The sequence below is a fragment of the Argiope bruennichi genome, chromosome 10, assembly GCF_947563725.1.
Source record: "Argiope bruennichi chromosome 10, qqArgBrue1.1, whole genome shotgun sequence".
Taxonomy (NCBI): domain Eukaryota; kingdom Metazoa; phylum Arthropoda; class Arachnida; order Araneae; family Araneidae; genus Argiope; species Argiope bruennichi.
The window spans coordinates 3,264,630-3,287,491 of NC_079160.1; the positions used below are offsets into that span (position 1 = coordinate 3,264,630).

The 22,862-nt window shown below is 31.8% G+C and overlaps 1 protein-coding gene across 1 annotated transcript in view; it reads left to right on the forward strand.

The window, feature by feature from the left end:
- The window catches only part of LOC129988392 (cell adhesion molecule DSCAM-like), a 259,443-nt gene that overhangs the window by 152,089 nt on the left and 84,492 nt on the right, over positions 1-22,862 (forward strand). Inside the window, exon 4 of the mRNA XM_056096614.1 lies at positions 21,380-21,676. Within this exon, the coding sequence (XP_055952589.1) occupies positions 21,380-21,676 (297 nt within the window). The remainder of the gene's footprint in view (positions 1-21,379; positions 21,677-22,862) is intronic.

Here is a 22,862-nt window from a genome sequence, read left to right on the forward strand (position 1 = left end):
TTCGAGAATAATCGAGCGCGAAGGAGTCATATCACTCGATGAAATTTATAAAAGCCATTAAAGTTTTTGGACTATCATTTTTTCTGACTTAAAAGGGAAGAGCCAGTTTAGTATTAGGTGTCAGCACTCCTCAAAACGACTGTTTTCTTCTTTGTATCCTAATCATGATTACTTATACAACTACTTTCAAAACAACTTGTCTGTAAATTATTGTTTAAGTTAAATCCATTTCAACGAAAACAGGACCAGCAATATTTATAGTCTTTGTAAAATAAATGCGTTTATGGGAGATGTATTCCTGACTTCAATTCTATCAGCAGAAAGCGATCAGGGACCGGAGGGGAGGGAGGTATAAATAAATCTCGGACGCCATTCTTGAGAGAAAGAGTGTGATGAGAAATATTAGTGCCATTTTTTAGATTCGAATATCAATAAGAGTCGAAAAAATAATATTCCGGACAAATATAACTTTATTAAATCAACAATGAATGTAAACCACCGATGATTATAGGAGTATTATAATAACACTCCTAAATTTATATTACCCACTACTTTAATCACCCACTACTTAATTGTTATATTGTAATATTGTTCCACTTACCGTCACTATATCGCTATAAAGAGTTTATCAATATAAGTTGAAATAAAAGTTAAATAATGAAATATTTTAAAAAGAAAAATTATAATACTTATTTACTCACTTAAACGTTACGGAATTTCAAATAATAATTAATAAGCTGTTTTTCAAATGAACATCTAACTGAATAATTGTGATAGGAAAAAGTATACATTTAGCACCTGTATCAAACATGAAAGTATATATTTTTAGTATAATGTAAATTGTTGTCCTGATAACTGTTTGAAAACTTTCATGGGCTTCTCTTCCAAATATTATTGGGGCTGCGGTGGCCTGATGGTAAGGTCTCAGCTTCAGAATGAAGGGTATTATGTTCGAGACCCGAATCCACCAAAGAACCGTAGTGTAAGCGGGTCTGGTGCACGTTAAATCCGTCGGGGCCAAACGTTCTCCCGCTGGTGTGGTGGGGAAGCTTGGAGAGGGGGTCTCCAGTTCAGGTGTCATCCTCATCTGAACGAGATTCAAAATTACGAAATATTCTTAGCATTGTTTTAAAACGGAACGTTAATATAACTAAAATAAATTTAGATATTTTTGTTCAAATTCTTTATTTAAAGATATTAAACTGCTGAGTTTGGACAGGTTTCAAAATGACTAGTAACAAATCAAAGTAGTTCATTGAGCTCAAAATATGACAAGCGCATAGATGATAGTTGAGAATTTGATTGTCGGTTGAGATCTCATGTGGAAAAGAGCGTGTCTTCGCAGCGCAGTGACAGCAACTGTCCTTGTTTTTTTACGTTGAAGGATGTCTCCCATTGGCACGGTCAACAATTTTTTTTGATAGGGAGAGGGCTCATTCCACGGAGGGAATGAATGCCAATTTATTAAGAGACTGTTCCCCCGGCGAACCGTACACACGAGTCCCTTCCGCTCCATTAGCCGCCCAGTTCTCCTCGAAAAGAAGAAATGGATTTTGGGTTTGAGAAATGAGGATTGGATTTATGTTTCTGTTTCCTCTTCATTTAAGTACTTTCTCCTCTAAGTAGAAGTATAAATTTCTGGAGGAGGGGGGGGGGGTCGTTTCTTGCTCACTTATAACCTCTTCAGGCTCGGGAGAAGAAGATCAGATTTTCCATTTCTTACGGGTCTTGAAAATGGAAAAACATAATAAGAATGGATTGCATTTATTATGTTTCGATTTTCCTCTCGGAACCAGCCTACGTTTCCTTTTATTTCTGTATATTCTTTTGACTTTTTTTTTTTGTTATTTTATTTGCTAATACTATAAACTGGGCTGTCACTGAAAAAAAATTATGAAACATAAAACTAAAAAAACAAATATTAATTGGTATAATAAAAATAAAACGGCAATTTTAAAATGATATTAAAATTATAAAAATTAATCTTAATTTGAATCTACATTTTATTATTTTTATCCTTTTATGTATTCTGCAATTTATAGGATGAATGACGCCAAAAATTCGTGTAAAATTCTACAGAGCATATATCTTTTATAATTTTAACATTTGATTGGCGCAGTATGACCATATGTGGCTTCTGCGCCAATAAACCACACAAATCTAATTCTACAGAGCAGATCTTGGAATCCCCTACCAAATTTCACACGCAACTACTTCTTGGGTAATACAGTGCTCATTAAACAAAAGTTTTTCTTAGTTTAGTTCATATTTTCATTTTATTTCAAATTAATTGACATAAAGGCGTTTTTTTTCGGTAATTCTGGAAAAACACCTTTTTATGCCAATTTAAAGTTTTTTTTAAAAAAAGCCTGCTTTTCAGCCGTTTCAGTTTTCGTTTTCAAACAGTTTATTTTCTGTATTTTAATAACTTTTTTAAAAAATTAATTACACAGGATAAAGGGAATGGATTTCTCCTCTTCAATCGCAATGCTCAGTAGTCGGTTTGATTGTGGAATCAATTTTCACAGCACACTATATATGATTTTTGGTTTGAAAATTCATTTTAATTGAAGTAGATAAAATCAATCAACAATTGAAACTGAATGGAATTCTTAATTTAAATAAATGCTATATGTTTAAACTGACTAACGTCCTTTTTGTAGAAATTGTTTGAGAACTTTACTAAACCTTCCTTTGATTTTCGTTTAGGTGTTTCTCTGCATGATTAAAACTCCGATGAATGATGGAGAAAAAGACCTAAAAATAAATGCATTGTTTTACTTTCTCATCAACGAACTAAGTTCAGAATGTAATTGAATTTATGCGATTTTTCTGAGTCTACATAATAATCTACTTACGTGTTGAAAAATATTTGTGTGTACTTTAGATTTTCTCATGCATGTTTCCTTATTCCAGTATAGCGACAACTAATCCTTGAATAGAATACTGAATATTTATATAAATTCGCAACCATATGCCAATCTTATTTTGGACATTTACAATAATTTCCTTCTATATAAGAGCAGAAATGGCTCCGTGGATGTTTGAGATGCAGAAGTGATTTTTGTCCTTTAAATTAATTACTTCTTAAATTGCATCCATTATTCAAAAATCTTCCATAATTTATTTCACGAATATCATTTTATAACAATGTGTTAATAATTTGCATAAAATCTTATAACTTTCGAGAAAATTTTTTGTTTGTATTTCAAACTTTTTCAATTATTTTTCTTAACTCATTTCATTTATGCTTTGATTTTGAAATTGGAAATAAGTAAAAGTTTTGCATTTTTAAGTTTACTGATTGTTAATTATTCAGACTTTTCTTTCAGTTAAAAGGATTATTACAGGATAATTCTTCTTATAGATGAAGCGATCTATCAAAAAATCTAAATTTTTTTTCTTTAAAATCTCGAAAGGGTTATTAGAAGCTGAAATAGTTTTTCCTCAGTGGTTAAAAAGTATTTAAATATAAGCTTTTGAATAAAATTCTTAAATCTTGCTTTTCTTCATGTTATTTCAGAAACGTGATTTTAAATTGAATAATGCTCTGTTTTCTACTAATAATCTCTCAGATCGCGTAGGTGTATTTTTGATTCCACCTTGACCTTTTCAATATCTTCCTAGGTTTCAAGAAGAGGAAATGAAACAAATGTTGACTTCAGTTAAAGATAAGATAATCAAAAATCGCAAACAACAATCCCAGTCGGCAATAAATATCGACAATCAAAATCACAAGGTTACTTTGCTTTTCTCTTTACGTTACTTTTGAATTGCATTTTTATATGGATCGTATCGTAATTGTTCCGTTCAAGCAAAATTCGACGTCATAAGTCATTCCCTTTAGGAATTGTGAATAATTGTCTAAATCTTTCGCTTGTCATTCTAGCATTTTTTACCCCAAGTTTTGAAAAGTCCTATCTCTAAATAATCAAATTGTATTCTATAATGACGATTTCTAAGAATAGTGGGTGACGGGAGGATCTCGCAACGTTATAAAAACAAAATAATATATTTTGAAGTAAAGTGTTTGAAAAGCAAATACATATTAAGTATTATGAAAGAAGTGCTTGAGATCTAAGAAGGTTTGTTTTATTTTATATGAGACATACCGAAAGTTAGGCTCCTAACGAAGAGTCCGGGATAAATAATTTTAAGTGCATGAAAATGAACCGAGATGCAAAAGAAAAAGTCGAAAAAGAAATTTTTAGTTTAAGAGATCTATCATTCGGCTCAAAATAATATTCTAAATTTCTTATATCTGTCTCGTTTCGTTAATGCGTACTTGGCTTATCATTCTAAATCCTAGAAGACAGACAGACAGTGTCCTGACTGATATATTGGATTGGGTTGGATATAAATCAGAATTTAATTTAAAAATGTATTTGAATTAAAAAGAATTTTAATACAGGCTTTTGTTGTAATATCTCGTTGAAGGGTTGATTTATTGCATCCAAAAATGAAGAGAAAAACTAGCGGACGTTGTCACCCTAAAACTTTCTAAATGCTTTCAAATAAAGATGTTATTCCACAGAACGCTTTACATGGCATGAGCATCTGTCTACGCATCTCCCCTTTAGCGAAGTACAGTCGTCTAAAAGTGCTCATCTCGGCATCCTGAAACAAATACTATTATAGAAATGGAGTTGATTTGCGTTGTTAGTTTATTTTAGGTTCAATTAATGGCAATGGAAGCAAAATGGAATTGGAAACAATGAGTACAGTGCATACCGAAGTGATGTTAATACATTGGAAAGCCCGTCATTTGCCTAAGACACTCTAGCGAAAGCGTAACCCTACATTTTGCAACCTTTTATTTTCTAACCTTTGCCTTCCTTAACTGCAATCGAGTTAAGAAAAAGTAAGAGCAAAGCTCAAGTTTCATTGTTCAATCTCTACACAAGTTATATGCAAGTAAGGCTGCTAAGTTATGCATTTATTGAATAAGCAGAATAATAGAGGTTAGGAAGAGTCATCGATGATCGTTTTCGGATTTTATTTCCTGAGAATAATATTAGTATTCACAATTACCTTTCACCATTTTAACACCTGAGAGTTGGGTACAGTTTTTTAATGTAAAAAAAATATTTCACACATTTGGAATATATTTTATTATAAGAAGGGAAGCAGTCTTAATTCTACTATGATTTGATATTGCGGGCAGGAATAAATAATCTCAGTAGTATTCATTTCCACCAACGATATTATTATTTCATGTTAAATAAACAGCTGTCGTTTAAAAAAAAGCGATAATTTGATTTACATACATGCTATATTTTACGTACAAAGCTAAATTTTTAAATAATAGCCATTTAACGATAAACAGGATAGAAGAAGAAAACGGATGACGAGGGGAAAGTAGGGATTTCTTACTAATCAGTATAATAGTCAAATGAACGACTTTAGAATTTTAAAAAGTCTACTATGTGATCTACATAAAATTACTTTTCACGTATGAAAGTTGATTATTAATAATGATTCCATTCTGTTTAACGTCAAGAATGAAAGAAAACATGAAAACTGTTGACGAGGGAAAAGAAAGTATGATGCTGATGAAGAAATCTGAAGAGGATGATTCTGATTCTTACTTTCAAGAAATCGTGATGTGACGATGGTGAAAGTAGCTGGAATTATCCACCGCTGATGTTTCGATAAAGATATGTATTTTGATCGTTAGCATTGAAGGTTCAGAAAGAATGTCTATTATTTGGGTCTCACCCCATTGAATATAAATGATAGTGACGAAATGGATTTGTTCAATTCGAAGAACCTCCATTCGGTTGTGAATTGAATTCTAATTTAGTAATTAAGAATGAGATTGCGATTTTATTTTATTTATTTATTTATTTGAACCTATCTTTAAACATATTTTTTTAAAGTTATCAGGTATATAAATGTCAAGACATAAAAAGTTGAATAGAAAATTGAGTGTTCTATTTGAAGTGGAAATTCTATTTTCTAATGCTAAATGGAGCCTATAATTTTTATTCCATTTAATGTGTGCTTACTAGATATTCCTTCTCGTGTGTCATATTATCCAGTCTTTTCTGCTTTTCATTTTCCGACAAAACGGAGGATAGGATTATCAAATATTACTTGAACCCAAAGGCAATGAAAAACTCATTCCTGAATGAAATCATTTCGTGATACTGAAGGAAATGAAAGTGACTAAAAGTGCGCTCACACGAAGCAGCTGCAGCAAGTGCGACTTCCCCGGGCGACACATGATCCAGTGTTGTTTAGTAGTGATGTTCACATGCAGCGTCGCCATTCCTGACAGTCGCATTCGAAGCGCACCCGGATTCCCAAAGAGAACGTTCCGGTTTTATTACCAATTCGAGACATGTTGTCATTGAAATAAGTGTTCACATTTGTTTCGTTTTTCACGCGTATACAGACAAAATGGCCTCCGCATCTGGAACATGTAAATCAAATAGGATGGTATGTAAAAACGTATAATTATTAGGATCTTTTTACAATTGCGACTGATTATGCTTTCCGCGCACTTAATTATTTTTTTCTAACAAGTAAAGTAAATATGTATGTACCCGTAATGGACAAAAATGTAGCATCAAACAAAATGTGCATCAGGTTTTGAGATACTTCACGGAAGTATTATTGCACACACTTAATTTTCATCTTAAAATGTAAACATAATATTTACAGTGATGTACATTTTCTTGTCACACAATATTTTTCGTAATTTAAAATAAATTTTTATCCTTAGTTTGAACAACATTTTTCTTTAGAATTTGTTTCCTCTATGCTTTGTTTATTTTGATGTGAAATATTCCACTGTTACAGGAAGAATTACTTAAATCATCGGAGTAAAATAAGCTATCTGTTATGTTCTTCTATTTGTATGTTTGCATATACTTTTCGTAGGAGATACATTTCCATAACATAATTTTGTAGATGAGTGGCCGGAAAGAGCATAAGTTTAAAATTAAATTCAATTTATTTTACCACGGGAGAGCATAATTTGTATACTGGGAAGGTCGATGACAAAAAGACGTGGCTGTTTACTTCGCAAAACGAGACAAATTTTGCCTTACGGGATTTTGCCAAGAGATTCTTTTAGGGAATTTTTTGACATATAATATATATTTATTTTCATAATTTGTAAGAAATTTCATTTTATTCCCCAATTTTTTTTTGTTCAATTATTACAAAATTATTGCACTTACTACTATTGATGCACAGTAAAAGGCGTTTGTATTTTCATGGACACATAATTTTTCATATATGCAACTTTTTTGTATAGATTGTTGTGATTACACAAAATATGAATGAATTATTTTTATGTAACAAAAGTTGCATAATATCTGTACAGGAAATTATTTATATTTAATTACAAATATTCTTTATAATCGTAATTTTTTTTTAAAAAAAATTTTGAAGACGAAGTGAGTTATTAATGGAATGAAATTCTTCAACAACCTTGAAGTAACAGCTTCAAGAAACGATTTTCATCAAAAATCCAATTAATAACTTGAATAAACTGAACAAATCTTTGTTGTTAAATCAATTAAGAGATCCTAAGCGTTAACACATATTATGAATATTGTTAGCAAAAGCCTCTTAAGATGTCAGTTAAAGAGAGAAATTTTATACAAAATGCGAATTGGTTGACATTCTAGCATGAAATTGAGAATTTGCAACAGACAATTTCAAAGATATTAAATAATACTCAGCTGATGTAAAATATTAATAATTTTCAGCTGGTTGTATAAAAACAATTATGATAGGTTATTACGATGCTTCATTGATTATGAATAGGTGTAGTGATAACACCTATTCAAAACTACACTACAACTGCTATTACATCACTGCGCCATGAATAGATGTAGTGATGTCAAAAAACATACAAACAGAGAATAAAAACCAAGAGAATGTATTAAGAGGAAAGCAGATAACGAACTGAGTTAGTTAATAAGAAGCAATAATTTCAACTGACGAAATTTCATAGGCGGACATAATGTAGGAAATGTCATAAAATCTGAAATGGTTGCAATAACATATAAAAACGATTCAACTTAAAAGATGTACACTTTGAAAGTATAAATGAATATTAAAAATATTAGAACATTAGAATGTAATGAATCGAAAAAGTTCTAAAAATATTAGAATGGTTCAAAAGATGACAAAACTTTTTACTAACGAAATTAGATGAAAATGCTTGCACTGAATTATATAGAAATGAGTCAATTGTTGACCTTTCCGATACCGTTAAATACTTCAAGATGTAATATCGTTTAGCAGTAGATACTTATTAATTGTTTTCACCAAATCAAAATAAAATACAGCAGTGCGTTTTTTTCCTTTTCATTTTTAAATATGTACATTGAATTTAATGTCATAACCAATATTAAATGTATTCTTTATTTTAAATTCTTAAAATTACTTTTAATGTAAATTGAAACAGTAAACATTTTATAAAAATGGATGGAATTTGCAGATGCCTATTTGAGTAGTACTACACAACACTTTCAGTCATTAATTGGTACATAATGAGCCATTACTTGGATGATTGAATGAGTTTAAACAACGTACAAGTAAAGGCATTTTATTTTATTTCTATAACAATTGACTGAAATGGACCTTAACATTAATGGCAAATAATTGGCATGAGGGATTTTGAAAATTTTCTCTTACATTCAGAACTTTATTTTTCTGAACCCCTGAGTTATTTTTAATGTCAAATAGAATAGATTATTCTACGTCAGCCATAATCACTGCATGTGAATACACCCTAATATGTCTAACATCAAATGTTCCTAAGCAAAAGTTAAGCAACATGTGTTGAGAACTAAAAGGAAAAACATAAAAACTTTTTAAGTTAGTCTTTTTACAGATTGCATTGTAGTGGATGACAAGATTTGTTAAAAGATAGTAGCTTCTGAGCAAATATTTTCGTCATCTCGGATAGACTTTTTACTTTCCCTGCATATCGGAGATCTATATAAGATAATCAAAGTAAAACAAGATTAATTACCTTTGGATAAGCAGATTTTAAAAATGTTCATCATATACTGGATTTATTCATTGTTTTAAAATGTTTCCCATTTAGGAAAAACATCGGTACAGCCTTTACATAAGAATCTTATAGTATTGTGCCCACTAAAAATGCGAATCATACAGAAAAGGTACAACTTCTCCCGAACCCGATCATCAATCAAACTGTCAGAATACTTATATTTAGCTAAAACTCATTTCCAGGAGAGGTATATATGCGTCATTTAGGGAATTGAAAAGCTGTCTTACGTGCAGAAGGTTCGCATTTCTAAAATAGAATCTCTCCTTCGGTTTTTGATGTTTTTTTCCCGATAATTGTCTTATGAGCAGACATATTTAAAAAAAAATGGTGCCAAGTTTTACTTAAAGTAATGAATGTCGAATAAATGGGTCGTTTGAATATTATTAACAAGATAATATCTATACTCTTGATATTTTGTGTCAATTGCATGATTCGACACGCATTTTGCTAAACACTGCATCGCTGCACTGATTGCTTTATGAACAGCCACCAATTCTCTGGACTTAAAACTGTGAGTTCTGAATGCACCAATAATCAGTCGCATATATAGAGCTCTTTCATATCAATTCCACTTTCACTGATCAGATTGGTAAAACATAAGTTTGGAAGTTGGATGTCTTCTTTGGTGTCATCTTAGTCATTTAAATGCAATTAAAATTCACTTTAACAAATGTCCATAATTGATGTAAAAATTGTGTCATAGGTGACGTTGTTTTAAGCGAATAACAATTGAGCAAAATACAATAAAAAAGCTAAAAATAAATTAAACATACCTTTATCTAATTCTTTTTCATTTAACACTGTTTTAATTGAAGCGCATATCCCAACAAATATTTAATGGATTTTGCTTACATATTATTGAATAAATAATGTAAATTTCTGCTTTATGGAATGTAGAGTTTGAAAGATTATAAAAATCAATTTTTTTTTTTCAAATATTTTTATTGAGAAATTTATTTAATTGTTTAAACTATATTTAGTATTCCTTTGCTGAAAGGGGTCCGCAAGCGGGTCTAAAGTTGTTTTTGTTTTTTTTCCCAAATGGAAGGGGTAAGTAGTAACCTAGTTTCCCTGGGCAAATGTTCTATGTGCAGGCCCAGTGTACGTTGCATCCCTTCAAGACAAACATCCGTCAGCTGATATGCCGAACCATGGAGAGATGCAATGACTAAGATGCCGTTTTTGACGCCTGATCATAGTTCAAAACGGCGAGGTCTCACAGCAGCATTTTTATGAAACTTAATTAAACTCTTTTGTTCATGCCATTTGGTGAACTACCTGTTTGTCTTTTTATTTTTATATATTCTGTAACTTTGCAATGAATATTTAAATCTGTTTTTTTGCTGTCATGCTCCTTCCATCAAAATCTGTTACAGATAGCATAAATCTATAGTATCATCTCAGACTTTTTATTTTCGAAATTCTGCGTACTTGAAAAGAACCGATGCGTATAGACTATATTTTTACATTTCATGAGGTTAAAAGGGATTTCAAAATTTTAGAAATATTCCAAAATTAATATTTTTTTTTCCATTCATTTCAAAGCTCATTATAAGATCACTAATGAAAATGGCACAATATATTTATTTCATCCGTTTTAAAGTCAGTGAAAGTTTATTTCATTCTTATACGTTATGAGTATGTATTTTTGCATCTTTAGCATCATTTCGTTGATAGTGCACTGAAAATTACCCTTAATACCTGGATTCTCTTTATATAAGTCATGTCGGACTTTTATTATATTGTTTTAAAATACCTCTCATCCAAATTGCAAACAAGTGGTTAACTGAATATTGATTGGTAATTGACTTTCTGCCTTGTAGAGCATTCGTAGCACTATTTCAAGGTCACTTCGATAGCTGTAAATCAAGATACACTCCTTAAAAAAATCTTCTTTTCTTACTTTTATTTAGACACTAATTATCATGCATTAAATCGAAAAATACATCCCACCATAAAAAAGTATATCTTAAGAAAAGGATGTAATTCTCGATATACACGGAATCATTTTCGTATAACAATTTACATTAAATCGTCTTTTAAATGGTAAATCCTCAAATACAAATACAAATTATTTAGATTAAATTAGTTTGAACATTAATTGGATAAATTTAAAGCTATAATTAGCTAAAACATCCAATGGATACATATTAAAACTATAATTTCAAAGAAATTGTTGATGAAATATGGTTAATTTATATTTGTAATTATTAAATGTTTTGTGTCTTTCTTTAAGACAAATGTATAGCATATGCAAATATATAATATTTCATTTATAGTAATTCGGAATTTCCATGAAATTGCTGTTCAACTCATTCAACTCATACGAAAAATAAATATTTAAATAAATAAATATAATATAAAGGATAACATTTTACGGTTCTAATTATAAATAATTTCCTGTTTAAAAATTATAAATAAGAACACAATTTTTTTTAAATATAATCCATTAATGAATAATGGAAGCACAGCTTTGTGAAATTCACCCATTTTCTTTCATTGTTTCCAAAATAAACAGGACTGAAAAGGCTGAAATGTGCTTGTTTTGTACATATGGTGTTTTTATAATACAATATCACAGACCCAAGACTGTTTTGAAACCTTCCCCTCCCCCCATTCATTGTCGAAAATTCTCATCTATTCGGCCTTGCGGTTCCCACGAATAATATTTTGAAGCTTTCGGAAACCTCACGCCAGTGCCGCTTCCGAAAGGGACGTTGATGGAAATAAGCCAAACGAACCCCCAAGACTTGTGCTTATAACGACCTTACGTTATCTGTATGTATAAAATTCTAACGTAGGTGGCACAGAAATTGTTCAGAAAAAAAGAATTCAGACAAGAATCAGAGAAACAGAACTGTGGCACAGAAATTGTAATTCATTGATTCATTCATTAAGGAAATTGTAAAATATCATTAAAGATGTTCTAGATCTTTTATTTCTTAGTAAATACAATTTTTTATTCGTATGCGTTATAATGTATCTCGATTCGTTAAAATTCATGTCTTTTTGATTTTTTCACATAATAAGATAAAATTTGAAGGAAAAAAAAGGTGCATTCCTCATTAGTATTTAACAGCCTAAACGTTCATATTTTCGGCGGAATAGCTGGTCGTCAGAGGCGGCTGGTTTGATAAATATGTCTTATTAACTGCAGAAAATTTCGAAATAAACTCGAAGAAAATTCGCAGAAATGGAAGATGTTAATACAGTAAATTTAACATTATGAGATTCGAAAAAAAAAAATCATTTCTCAAAGGCTGGTTCTTCGTATGTAAACGAGAACATTTCACTGCCAATCATCGAAAAACCCATCTTGTTCCTATCTACATTATTTCAACAGTAAATATTGCTTTATATTCATTAGATTATCTTATTCATGACAAGACAAAGACAATAAATAAACGATGTAAAATCAACAATATTTCTTCCTCTGAACACTTGTGGGAGGGGAATCAACTGACTGCGAGATTTCTATCATTTCTACATTGACTTGTCGAGAGATTTTGCAGCACCATTCTTTTTCTGTCAGCATTAAATATTTTTTTGCCGATTATTTTGTACTGAATTTTCATAGAAATGATTTTTTTTCGATTCAAGTTTCAGTTATATAGAAACTACAATGGGTTTTCATATGCAAATATATCAACGTAATTTACAAAAGTTATTGTTTTTTTTTACTTTAAAAAATGAAATTCTCATTAATGTTACTTTCACAGAGAATTTCAAAAATGACATCTTATGTTTTCGAAGTAAGTGCTGGATGAGTAATGCAGGCATGGAGTTCGAATAAACACATGGTTGAGACGAACATAAAAGGAATGAACCGAAAGTGCATCTGAAAGAAAATCGAGTCCTTCTATCCTGTAATATAAATTTCCTCCGTTTTTTTAAATTTTCATTTATTATAAATTAGTTTTCCCAGTCTCCGTTCTCAGTATTGTTCTAGAACTGTATGCATTATCTGCAAATCCTATAAATATTTTTTTTTCTTTGAAATTTTTTCTTGAAAAATGTGGATAGCAAATATTTTAATTTGATGTATAAACGATGATACTTTATTTTGTGCAATAAAACTTGTAAAAGTAATTAAATAATTAAATTTACGGAGAAAAATTAAATTAATTTGTTTGTTAGATTCCAGTATTCAATTTTAAGCAGCTTTTCTTAAAAGTTTTCCTTGAAATAACTATTTTTAAATTCAGAGCTTATTTTGTTTATAAAATTTTCCCTCATCCGCTGTATCCTGTTGCACGTGTAAAATAAAAACAACAACAACAAATTTTTCAAATCATGGTGATAAAAAAAGAAGAAATTGAGAATAGCTTTCTAAATCTTAATGGCCCGGAGTATTCTCCACTGTAATAAAAGAAATGGAAAACACTCTCTGTTCGCGCTGTTACTCACTCTCAGCACGTTTAAATGGATATGCTAAATCCGCGGCAGCCAATCTTGAGCCATTTCAGACGTTGACACTTTAAGGAAAGCGGCGGATGGTAGAACTTCATTTCGGATTCCGAAATCGTACGGAATCAATGACGTTGTTTCCCAAGAATGTAAACCACGTTTGACTCGGAGAGCTTCCGTATTGAGTCAAGATTTCCATTTTCTTCCATATGTTTGGAATACGCAGTTTTGTCCTCTTTTGCGATTCCTGAAGGTAAAGTTGATATGGTATTGCTTCTGTTATTTATTCTTTCTTCAGTCTTGAGTACTGTAACGGAAGCCCTTTTTGAAAGTTCAATCTCAAACTATTAAAGAGAGGAGAAGACGTTTTCTGCAACTGTTGCATACAGAGATAAGGAATATACGCAAATTTATTATATTACTTATTTTTGATCCTGAATATTTTACTATTTAACGTTACAATAGTTATGTTATTTCCTCGAGACAATGGGAGAGGTCTCCTCAAAATTTTCCCGCCTATTCTCTAACAAAGGTACTATACTCCCCTGCCGAAATAAATGCGAAACTTTGCCTTGTATGGCATTGGCGTACAATAGAGAAGAAATATCAACCTTTGGCGGGATTTTAACACTTTTACAGAATCTGTCATATAATCCTTGGTTAGTTTTTTGGCAATTAATTCATGGCATGTAGCTCATTGCAAAACAAAATTGTACATACGCTTTTTGTACATCTCAAACATACGCTTTTTTCCAACCGATTAAAAAAAATCAGATGCACGGCTACAAATGTAGTCTTAAATCACATCGAAATTTGAAACATTTATGTCATTGTATTTTTGAGTTATCACGTTTACATGTTTCTGAGAGCGAAGGAAATTCATGTTTTTTATGACAAAAAAAAGGAGTTTTTTTAGTAACGTCAAAAGCAAAAAATTCAAGCTTGAATCTCTATGAAAACTTTAGGAAATGATATAATTTTATATTTGTAATTTCATTAAAGGATATTCATTTTCACTTTATATCTACTGACAGATACCAAAAAGTTTCGAGATCAATACAAAGCCGCACACACAATCACAGGGAATACGTAACGATTTTACGATCTGTGTATCAATTCTATTCATCCAGTTCTCTTAGATTCACAGGTTAACTTACATTCGTACAGACGGACAGACTTCCCCTGAATAGATTTTACACAAAATTTGATGGAAATCTGCCATTTGGTGAAAAACAATACATCAAATTTCATCCGTCTAGCTAAAAGCAGTTTTGAAGTATCTTTGTCACAGACAGACAGACAGAACGAATGGACGGACATACATAATGCCAAAAAAATGGGGGGGGGGGTTCGAGCCCAGGGAGATCTCAAACATAGGAATTCGTCAAAATCTCGTGTTTAAATTTTTCAGCGATTACAATATTTTTTCTATATATCGTATACAAGAAAGTGGAGAGTTCGAGTTAAACATCTACGAAAATCCTACTCAGATTCCCCAGAGATGAGAAATATTTTTAATTTCTATATTTAAGTAATCGGACTTTACATTGAGTTTGGCCAGCATTTATTCAGGGTCATTTATACTTTTATGCTGTTCATTATTTTTCTTTGAGGGTCTGCCTGAATAATTTTCAAGGTTAGAGATTATTTCTTCTGGAACACTTTTTTCTTTTCATATCAGTGTGTCTCTTTATTCTAAAATACGCAGATTTGGAATAACCCTTTGTGATTGAGAAAATCTCTCTCTCTCTCTTTTTTTTTTTTTTTGTGATCGGAAGGAAATATTTGTTTTTATCAGTAGAGTTATGTTAAGCCAAGAGTAATTGGGTACTGGAGTTTGTTTTTTCATATATCAGTTGGTAATGTTTTCAGTATTGAATGTTTAATGTTAATCAAAATAAATAACTTAATCTCAAAGGAAATGGGCAGAAAAAACCTATTTTATAAATTATAAATAAAGCTGCTGCAGGCATGTTTTCCGTTGTTCTGAAGGAATTTGAACAGATGTTTTCCTATACATGCCTAGTTATTTGATATTACAAGCGTCAAGGGGGCAGAGAAGTCTTATGATAACTTCAGATGATCGATTTCTCCTTTCGAGTTTCTCATATCCTCAGGCAATATGGTATGCCTTCAGTTTTGCTTTGTATTATACAGAAAAATATAATTTTACAATTTAGATTTTTTTTTTATTTACTGACTCCAAAATGCGAAATAAATCTACAAATTTTATTCTAGAGTTCTATGCCAAATTTCACTTATGTAGCTTTTTGTGGTAAAAAGTTATTATGTTCACACGAAGACCAACATATGACTATTAATATTATTTTCCGTCTTAAAGAAAATCCATCAAAGTAAGCAGAGATAATTTTTTTACGATTACAACAGCTTCTCTTTTACAGTAAACAGTCTAATAAATAACATTAATCAAAATCATTTACTAAAGCATCTAAATTTCATTTTGCAGTAAATAAATGTTTTTTGTATATTTTACTTACAGAATAATTCTATAGAAATAAATATTTCTGTTTCAAGTAGAATATTTTTATTCAAACAGGAATTTGTAATACGATTTTTGAGTGATTATGAAGAAATTTCAAAATATTAAGGAAAATTCAATGAACTAGTGCCCCAGCTTCATCGTTTGTTCGATTTCATCAATTTATGTTTCATGTGAAAGCTCATGTCCTCTTAACATATAATAAAAGATCTGCTGTCCTGAACCACCCTCTATTCTTTACAGTACATTCTCTATGGTGAAAAAGCGCGAAAGAGTTCCCCAGCGAAAATAACTGCTCCGATTTTGAAAAGTTTGATTTCACATGAAAGTTCATGACTTCTAAATGAGTCATCAAGTGTCACTTCTCTTTTGATCCTGCATTTTGAAAAAGAAAAATCAGGAAGCATTACTTTACTGTGCATTCTCTAGGGGGAAAACCGTGATAGTTTCAAAACCACTGAACAGATTTCAAAAAGTTTTAATAAAAGCTCATGACACTCAGATACAACATCAAAGGCTGCTACTCTCTTCCGCTCTTTTCGAGAGATATTACAAAATAAAATTCTGATAAAGTCTTTCTCGTCCTCAACAAATGGACCAATTTCACCAATTTTAATTCCTATCTTTACAATTTAGCCTCTTTAAAGCGTAAGTAACCAGTCGGACTACTCTACCATTATTTTGCAATTTGAAATAATCATAAGTATATTTACGTTTGCTCATTTTATTGCAATTATTATAATTTTTTGTCATAAGATATAGTACATTAAAATGATTAATATGTTTAAATTAATCTTATTGACTTTTGCAGTCTTCGATGACCATATATGATAGTATTGGAGATCAATTACTATAATCATGTTTACCACTTTTGATAAAATGCATCTTATCAAATCAAAGAAAACTACTATTTTAAACAATGATTGAATAATAGTGATTGCGCATTCTGAATGGTTTGAACCATTTGCAAAGTAATGAAATTTGTGTGAAACTTATTTTGCAATATAAGTTTAATGTGGAGTTGCAGGATCAGATAACCATTGATGACGTCTCTAGGTGTCATGGGCTTTCATCTTTACTAATAATAAAGTTAATCTTTACTAATGTTACGCTTAAAAAAAGTGAGTGAGAAGAGAACTTGGCGATTTCCTGTTGTTTGTAGTTTCTAATGGCACTTGTCACAAAGAAGCCCATTGACTTTAGAAGTCAGTGATTTTAAGTCAAAGGTGCGTCTCTTGTTTTTCAGTAGCGCAACCTAGGTCCAAGAGTACGAATTATCTAAACACACCACGTCACAACCCTTTTTGCGGGGCGAACTTCATTCATGCATTTCATTCACTCATCCATAGATCGTCATTTAGACCTGAATCAGAGAACGATCACCCCTGATCCAGTACCCCCAGTGGTATTACTCTCGGCATGGAGGACTTTGTGACCACCAGATTTAAACGTGTTCCAGCCCCCCCCCCCAACACACACTGAGACTCTTCGGCCGGCGGGGTTCGGACTCACAACCCAAGGGTGGCGATTTCCTTCCTTATAGAAAAACGTCAAAGCTTCCATTTTTTTTTTTTTTTTAATTTATTGAAACGGATTAGAAAGAGTCGCAAGGAATTCTGGACATGAGGATAATATGCGGTACCACAACATACATGTGCGTTCGTCTATCTATCTACCTATTTTCTATCTTAGCAACTTTTAGGAGTAATAGCTACTTTATTTTATTTTTTCAAAGGACCATTTTCACAATAAGCTGCTTACAGAGAGTATGATGTCCTAAATTCATTATCACTTTAAAAAATAATGACTATGAAAAACATACTAATTATTTAACAAAATTTATTCCTATATCACCTAAACACTTTTATAATAACATGATAAGTCACAACGAGACATAGAAAGAAAGGATTTATTGTTTTCTAGGATTTCATTTTAAAAAATCGAGCTCCAAATGAAGTAATTACTGAAACTGTGTAATTATCATCGCTTTATCTGCTTTCTTTTTATTTTGTTCATTTAGTATTTATTAGTCCTCGCGAAGCCTTTCATTGAGAAAAAAAAAATTTCTGTAGTTAATGGTAATACGTGAAAAAGGCCGGATTTAAAAGAGCGTGAATAGGCTTAATGAAATCATCAGACTCAGGGATAAGCAATCGCGTTTTTGCGGACCTGGCTCAAGGACGAAGGTAAGCATTCACCTCGAGAAAAAATTAGAAAAGGATTAGGAATGATAACTGAATGCCCGGGAAAAAGAAGAGCAATTTCAGGTTCAGTGAACATACCATTTGCTCTAAGTGGATCAATATTTGCCGTTGCGACAAGAATGTTTGTTGTTTTGTTTCAGGAAATTATTTTAATCAGAACTGAAAGAGAATGAATGTAGTTACTCAGTTTAAGGAAACCTAAAACTTGGTGAAAAGTTCGATAGACCCATATTCGATCAAATGAGGCACTTCCTTGTTAAATATTGGTTATATTTTCGGATAATTATTATATTTTCTACAAATTATTTGAATTGTAATCCATTTCCCATGCAGTAATTCTTAGAATAATTCTTAGAAGAAGTTCACTTTGCGAAAATTTGTAACGAAATAGAAGGCAATCACCAACACTTGAACCTATTAAGATTAAAATCCTGAATCATTCTTAACTTAAGAATGGCGTTAGTAATGGCGAATGTAAATGAAAATTTTAAAATATAGTGAAAAAAATCTTGTGACAAACTGAAAGATCGAAGTATGGTTTTTCAATAGGAGAAAGAAATAGTAATTTCATCAATAACTTCCCTCAGTAGAAAATGGCTAAAAGGAAAGAGAAATTGCTGATAATTAATTCCAAGTGAAATACAAATTATATTTATGGATTCTGTAAACTCAGTTTATTCTCGCAAAGGATTATGAAACTTGTTCCATGACACCAACTGAAAAATAATGCCTGAAAATGTTGCTTAACCAATAATTCCTCGATTGAAATGCAATGCATTCTCTTCTTATTCATTACATCTGTGAGCTTTTGGTATACATTCAATGAAGCCGGGCATCTAGCAATGTGGATAATTTACAGGTTCAGCAGCGTAAAAATCATTTCCCAGCTACGATCCATCATTTCTCCGCCCCCCCCCTTCTAAATCTAGTCCAGCAGTGAAATTTTTACCGGAAACACTCCCAATAAATGTCGTTGAATCCATCTCCCCCTTATCTGGTCTACCTATTCGGAAATAATCCCCCGTCTATGGGAGATCGGGTTATCCGTTCGAATAAAGCGAACATACCCGAAGGAAACTGCTCCTCGATTCGTGCGACCGTTGAGAGGAGCATGCAGCATCGGGCACTGAAGCGAATTGTTATAATGATGCATTGCTTAACTATTCAAGATAAAGGAGATCCAGTAGCTTAACAAGGGGTCGGAAGGAGAGTATGGATGCCCTCGAAATCTAGGGCGGCACCAGGAAGAAAATATTTTTTCGACTGTTTTGCGTTTCTAAAGGCAGATCGCAACGATAAAAATAAAGAAAATTAACGATTCTGTAGGTGCAGGTTGCTTCGAGCCTTTGAGAGAAACTGCTTGCGTATCTATAAGGAAACTGCTAAACAGGAGTTGATATTAAAAGAAAAATGGGAGTGAATTTTCTAAAACTTTCTCAAATACTCTCTAATAAAGATGTTATCCCAGAGATCGCCTTGCATGGATAGGTACACGAGGTATTAATCTTTGGCGAGTTATTAATCTTTGCCTTTTTCCTGGATATATCATTTCATTCTTGAAGAGTTTTTTTAGAGACTCGTCTCTTTCAAGGGAATAATAGTATCTGAAAATCGAAATTCTGTTTTAGGCGGGTTTTTTCCAACCGGTTAAAACCAAAATTTGACACTGCAGTTGTAGTCACGGAATCACACACCAAATATGATATATTTTAGTCATTGTATTGTTTGCATGATTCTGAAAAGTACCAACTTATAGACGGAGAACTCCTGTTTGGATTCAGCTCATATTTTGGTAGATCTCCATCCTATATGTGTGTTGAATTTTATCCATCCAACTCTCTTTGTCCTGTAGTTGTCGTGCTAACTTAGTATGTCCAGACAGACCTCCTCTGAATCCTCTGAACGAAGTTTGCTCAAAATTTGAAAGAAATCTACCATTTTGGTGAATATACCAAATTTTCTCCGTTTAGCTGAAAGTCTTTTTTAGTTATCTTTATCACACACGGACAAGCATAGACATTTCCCAAAAATATATTTTTTCGAATTCAAATAGGTGTAAAACATGGAGATTCGTGGAAATCTCGAGTTTGAATTTTTTTGGTGATGACTGTATTTACAGAAGCATTTAAAACATGATTTCTTCTTTATTCGCTTTTCATGCTTGTAAAGATGGAAATTATGTTCATCCTATATTTCGATTTTTCATCACCTTTATAATGTATTCTCGATGACAATGCTCTACTTTAATATTTCCTGAACAGAGTTTTCAGTGAATCATGAATTAAATTAACTTTTGATTCCGTTCCAATCGTGTCACCTGTTTTTGAATTTGAGATTTTAAAGATCTCACACTTAAATGTATAAAGTAAATAAAATAAGAAATATGTTTTATAATGAATAAAATATGTTTTTTACATAAATGTTCCATTAAATATATTATTTAAAATAACAGGTTTCATTTCTGTAGAGATGAAATTTCATAATCGATTTTTCCCTCACTACTTAAAATGCTAATATTCTAATACATTATTTGATATTATGTATCCATCTTCCATATATATATAATTTAATTATAAGCTAATACATTTAATTTAATTTAATTTAAATCCATATGAGTGACGTTCAATGGCATTATTTGAGAAAATGGATTTTAAGATTCCATCATTTTCATAACAAAAAATGATGAAATACATTAAAAAGTGAACTGTTAAAAATAAAATAAATTAGAAGTTTTTTAACAAATAATTTCTAAATGTATTATATGGAAGTAAAGAATTTTTTAATCAAAATGTGGAGGGCGATTAAAAGTACAGAGTAACATTTCAAAAGCACGCCATGTTGAAACCTTTATTGTGAAAAAAATGAAGATTCTGTGAATATCACAAGGTAGAAAGCTCACAAATATTTATTTAAACTGGATACATAAATTTCAATATGCTTAGATCAACGTGTGCAGTTTTTACAATCATGTCTTGACATCCGAATTTTGGATTTCTTTTTTAAAAAATGACTCTCGACCCTTTGGTTTCGCGTATAAGTGTGCTTTCATTTCTGATTTTATTTTCCTGGCCATTTTCGTACAGTATGTTTAAGGAATGATCATAAGCGCGCGTTGTTACAGTTTTCACAAATAAGCAAACGATTCACAATTTTAATTTTATATGAATGTTGATTCTTTTATTTTTATCGGTGTGTTATTCATGTTCTTTTTCAACTTGTGTCTTCCCACAGAGCCCTATGGACAAGTTCCTCCACGAATAACGCACACAATCTCCCGGATCACGATCCAGAGCGGGGACACCGTCCAGCTTCCTTGCGCAGGCCAGGCCTTCCCACTGCCTACATACCGCTGGTACCGGAAGGAGGGGCCCCTCGCTGCATCCCCCCTGCGCCTAGGCCACAGGCGGGAGATGGCGGGTGGCACGCTCATCCTCCGTAATGCAGAGGCGAGGGACAGCGGACGCTACGTCTGCGTCCTGCAGAGCTCGGGCAACGAGGACCGAGCGGAAACGGAATTAGTCGTGACAGGTAATACTGACAAATGTCCCGACATTCAGTTTCGCTTGTTTTTCGCCCTCCAGAATGATAAATGGAAATTTCGGCCTAATGGAAGATTTACGTTGGCTTTCTCGTAAATTCCGTTATAGAAGCCGAATAACAGTTTTGGAATTTATATGTTTTTAAAACTAATAGAAAGCAGAGATTAAAATGCGTTGCCAAGCTTATTAAAATGCTAGGGCAAAATACAGTGAACATTTGTGTTATAAGAATGGTTGAAACTGCTAAAAATATAATGTGAATGATGCGGAATGGTTCCGAGGGATTGTACCAATGACAAATCGTTCTGACATCCACTTGAACAATGAAAACAATCCAAGCAGAATACAGAAGTAAAAGAGAATTCTGGCAAAGAATGCTTTGCATGATTCACTCTCGGTTTAATAAAAAATAATGCTAAAAGAATTAGGTAATGGTATGGAAATTCACAATTCGCGCATTTATATTTATTTGTCTCCCTAATGATTAGAGTTTGCATGTACATTCCATTGATTAATAATGATGAAAGACATTGCTGATGGCACACAAGCTGAAAATGGCCTGGCAACAACTGTCGCTAGCAGGCCTCATCTAGTCTAATGGGAAAATAACTATTGTTTGGATATTCTCGGTTGACCAAAAATAATCATGACATCATTTAACAAACTTAGCAACAAAAAAAATAGTAAAGGAAGGAGGAAAAAAAGCTACTTATATATATATATATATTGGAATGGCCTGTGAAAAAACACTTCGAATCGGGGAACAAACAGAAAGTGTGAAAAGTTTTTCCTTCAGTGCTATTTACTGAGAGACTTTTTTAAGGATTTCTTTAATACTTGTCGCCTTAAGAAAGGAATCTTAGATATCTTTTAAAAAATACTGTAGGCTTTGGGGAGTTTTATCCCTTTACTCGGAATGTGGGAAATTCAAACTTAGCAATATTTTAGAGCGTGTGTATAAGTCATTAATTAAAAATTTTAAAATAAAGTAATATAAACCAATTTAAGATTAAAAAATCAGATAATTAATTAAGATATAAATTAAATTAAGAAATATCTTCACATATATATCTTATTTTCGTTATCTATAAGGATACAGAATATATAACCTCTAATAAGTAATACTCGTATCTGAAATTTAATTGACAAAAAGGAATGCCTACCAGACCATCGAT